Source organism: Durio zibethinus, chromosome 4, assembly GCF_047325235.1.
Source record: "Durio zibethinus cultivar Kanyao isolate XHJ-2024 chromosome 4, ASM4732523v1, whole genome shotgun sequence".
Taxonomy (NCBI): Eukaryota; Viridiplantae; Streptophyta; class Magnoliopsida; order Malvales; family Malvaceae; genus Durio; species Durio zibethinus.
Genome location: NC_143165.1, coordinates 5,395,258 through 5,399,719, shown reverse-complemented (window position 1 = coordinate 5,399,719; position 4,462 = coordinate 5,395,258). Strand labels below are relative to the sequence as shown.

General features: G+C 28.3%; 1 protein-coding gene across 1 annotated transcript; it reads right to left on the bottom strand.

Moving 5' to 3' along the window:
* Positions 1-2,282: 2,282 nt before the first annotated feature.
* Positions 2,283-3,607, bottom strand: LOC111287499 (transcription factor MYB7-like). Its single transcript, XM_022878107.2, has 2 exons — positions 3,286-3,607; positions 2,283-3,100 (listed from the first exon to the last, which is right to left on the bottom strand). Exons 1-2 carry the CDS (start codon positions 3,416-3,418, stop codon positions 2,385-2,387), a joined length of 849 nt encoding a protein of 282 aa, XP_022733842.1. The 5' UTR covers positions 3,419-3,607; the 3' UTR covers positions 2,283-2,384.
* Between the last annotated feature and the right edge of the window lie 855 nt (positions 3,608-4,462).

The following is a 4,462-nucleotide window of genomic DNA, read 5'->3' as shown; positions in this document are numbered from 1 at the left end:
GAAATTGTATAAAAATAATGAGTTTCTTTCGTATACACGATCGAATAAAATCGAAGGAATCTGATTTTTACAATTTCATTTTTTAAAATAATATCGATGTGAAATAATATGTAAAATAATATCATAAAAGCTTTGAAGATTCAAAGTCGAAAATGAGTTTTTTTTGTGTGGTTATATGTACTAATATGATCCCAACATGAATGTGCCTGCCACCATGAATCCAATTGAACTTATTAATTTCTTTCAAGTATTCATATCAAGGACAGAATCTTCGTATTGTTGGATACTCATCATTTCCTTAATTCATCTCCATAGCATTGCAATTTCTGGAATTCATATTATTTGTTTTATCCAGGCCTTTGTTTTATTTTTGGTGGTTCACCAGGAATTTACTCCATTTATTTTTAGGTTTTGTTTTAATATTTTCAAGACAACAAGCTGCCAATCAAGAAATTCATTGTATGAATTAATTGGAAATTTCTATTTATAAATCATATAAGAACTTTACAACCTTTTTTTTTAGTTGGAATGGTTGCTTTCACTATTAAAATTTCTTCTTAGAGTTTTTCTTTTTTTTTTTTGCAAAATTAAACTTCAACTTTTTGAGTTTCTGCAAAAGAAAAAGAGAAATGTTATCCATTTTCCTTTTACTTTCGGGAAATGAATAGTTCATTTTAGTACATAAAAACTTAGTAAGACAAAGAGAACGTGCATGGTAGCTGTCTGATTATTCTAGTAATAAAAGTTAATTAATTAATTTTCATGCTTTTTTTATGAGTTTAAATTTAAAGAAATTATTATATTCTTATTTTTAGTATGCAAATGCTTCTTTAACCTATTAGTATGGGAAATTCGAACCTAATTATTTAATTAAAAAAATGTGTGTTTACTTTTGAGTGAAAGATTTAAATGGAATAAACATATTATGAAAAAATGAATGTATCCCTTTGGTCATGTGCCATACATAAATCCTAACTTTGCCAATGATTTTTTTTTTTTTGTTGAAATGGTCTAATTTCAAATTTTAAAAATATCATATTTAAATTTAAATCTATATGTGTTTGCATATGTGCATATATTAGTAACTACTATTGATAATAATTACAATTTTTTTTTTATTTAGGAGGAAGTTTAAATGATTCATTTGCAACAAATGCATATAAGAAAATATGCAAAAAAAAAAAAAAAACTTTTTTTAGACTAAATTAATACTACTATTACATTTTTTATATAAAAAAAATTCTAATTTCGCAATAAAAAAATATAAAATTTGATATTTAAATTTAAATTTATTGAATGTTATTTTATGTTTATATAACTCAATTGAGTTGAATCTTGAATTCTTAACACTTAAGAATTGAGATATTTCATGAATAAAAATATAAATAACTGGAAATGATGGACTAATAAGCAAGTCACTTCCATATACAGTACATCAGTACTGTATTGTCCACGTTACTTTTGACCGGTTCGCTTCTGATATTTCTCTCCCTTCCCTAAGTTGTGGAAGACTTGTGAGGTGTGACCATTAGCTTCGCATTTAAGATTCACCCTACAACGTTACTGAAAATGATGTCCAAAATGGTTTAATAAGATAGGGAAGCAACCATAATTAATGTATCTGAAAATTAAATGAAATATTGGACTGTATAGATCAAGATACTCTGCTAATATTGCAACAAATCAGCATAATTGAAAAAAAAAATTAATTTAATTAATTTATACAATTATTTTTAAAAAATAACATCAACAAATTTAAAATTTAAATTCTAAATGTTATATATATTTTTTATTTTCATATCATGACTCTCTAAAAAAAGGACAAAATTTAGATTATGTCCTCCATATGTTCCTAAAAAAAAATTAATCACCGTTTATTTTTCCTCACAATAAATTATTAATAATATATAACTTATAATATTAATGTAATTATAAAATTTAACTAGAAATCAATTCAATAGGTTGTTAGGGATGAGGAAGGGCAGACCCCCCCCCCCCCAAGATTTTGGAAAGTGACAATTGAATGATGATATCGGAATTCGAGTCCAATTTAATATTTTCGTTAACGTATAATTAATTTATATAATAATTTTTAAGAATTTATATTCAATAAAATTTGAATTTATTAGAATCGAATCACCTTTGAATCTTTTTTTATTTTCGTACTACAAAATCCTTTGTATCATTCATTAACGTCCACCGCACATAATTACACAATATATATGTAAAATCAACTACCATATACAGAAGTACATGTTGCTAGAAGGTAAGCACGTGAAAGCTAAGATTCAACTTCAACCAACTTTATTGGGAGAAAATTAACATTAGACCATGTGACATGCACACATAACAGTGAACATACGACTTCTATTTTGTTATTTTTGCTAGCGGATCAATAATGATTCAGCAAAAGAATCCAACTGCTCTTGGTCATTGTTTGTATTTAGAAGCTGCAGATACTCTTCGTAAAGCTTTTCTAGAGAATTGTCATCTTCACTTGTGGGGACATGGGACCTGCAGTCAAAACCTGAGCCATTAACAAAATCATTATGATCACCATTGTTATAAGCAGCAAGAAAGCCTGTCCCATTTGCATCATCATTGACATATTCTGACCAAACTGGGCTTGAAGACACTGTGCTGAATGTATTGCATTGGTCAAAGCTGTCATTTCTTGGTAAAGAGAAAGTTGTGGAAACCCTAATGGGTTTTGGGAGATGGACTTTGGGCTTTTCTGCAGGCTCAACTGTTGATTTTTCTTTGCTCTTGTTCTTGTTCTGCTTCTTGTAATTACTGCTACCTCTAATCTTTTTCCTCTTCTTCACTTGTTGAACCACTGGCTGTGATAGTCTCTTATGAGTATTAGGGTCAGTTCCTTGGCTTAGAAGTCGTTTGCTGAGATGGGTGTTCCAGTAATTTTTTATCTCGTTATCGGTTCGACCAGGAAGCCTCCCGGCAATGAGAGACCACCGGTTGCCGAGAAGTGAATGTAATCTGATGATAAGATCTTCCTCATCGAGTGTTATGTTCCCTCTCTTGATATCTGGTCTTAGATAGTTCATCCATCGCAGCCTGCAACTCTTTCCACACCGAAGCAGCCCTGCAAATTCACCACTTAAAAATCAAATTACATGACAAATTCACAAACCCCACAAAAAGAAATCACTCGTGAAAAAAATAGCAACCGTGTCGTCCGGTGTGTTCACAGAGAATTGAACTCTTAATTTCAGTAGTCAGATTTAAATTTTAATAATTTTAAACTAAAAAAATGTTGAATTCAATTACCAGCTTTCTTTGGAAGTGATCTCCAATGACCTTCACCATGAGCTTGAATGTATTTGACAAGCAATGTGTCTTCTCTAGGTGTCCATGGCCCTCTATGCAACCCAACCTTTGAACAACAAGGAGCCCTTCCCATCTCTGTATTTTTATTCTTCGTTTTAGCTATCGCCTAGCTACTCAAACAACTCAACTCAACTCACAATCTCTGTTTCTCTTTCTCTCTTAAATTCTTATCAAAAATGAAATTAACAAATGAGAGAGACAGAGAACAAGAAAGACAGAGAAGAGGATATTTAGTTCAAAAGACTGATGCTCTTAGGAGCACGAGTAGCCGAAAGCTTTGCGTTCTCCTTTTAAATAAGAGAATTTATTTCATTTAGTGAGATTTTAGAAATTCAATTAGTAAAACGATACGTTTTTTATGATATATTAAAAAATTTTAAAAATTAATTACCAATAACATTATATTAATTTCTTTAACTTTACTTATGAAATTAAAATAGATATATTAATAAAGGTTTATATTTGATTTACATGTATAAATTTGATACAATAAATATATAATATGCAGATACATCATTAATTAAAATATTTAGAATATTTAAAAAAATTAAAATTATTTAATTAAATAAATAGAAGTAATTATTGAATTTTCTTTTCCCAATTTATCTTTTAAGGATTTCAAATTTTTTAAAATTATAAATTAATGAAAAGATGATATGTAATATATTAAATTTTATATACTAATAATATATTAAATATACACCATGCACCGTACTAAAAATATATATAAACAAACTCTTTAAATAAACCATTAAAGGATATATATTTTTTATTTTTACTTTTAACAAAATCATAATTAAAAATTTTTTTTTTAATAAATAATTTTATCAATCAATTCAATATTTATTTTTAGCTTAGCTTGGATCGTAAATGAAAGGTTGTACGCTGTACAATTCACAAATCACGTGACCAAATTTAAATATATATATTTTTGTGGCAGAATATTTCACACGTAACCCAACGGCCCTTCTCCCCCATCTGCCCTTCTCACTCCTCATCCCTAGTTTTTACCAAACTATACTCATCTTCTTTTTCTAGCTTCCCTTGCATTATCTTTCCTTTTACTGTTTTTAATACATATAAATATAAATTATCACATCATTGATAATAAAGTTTC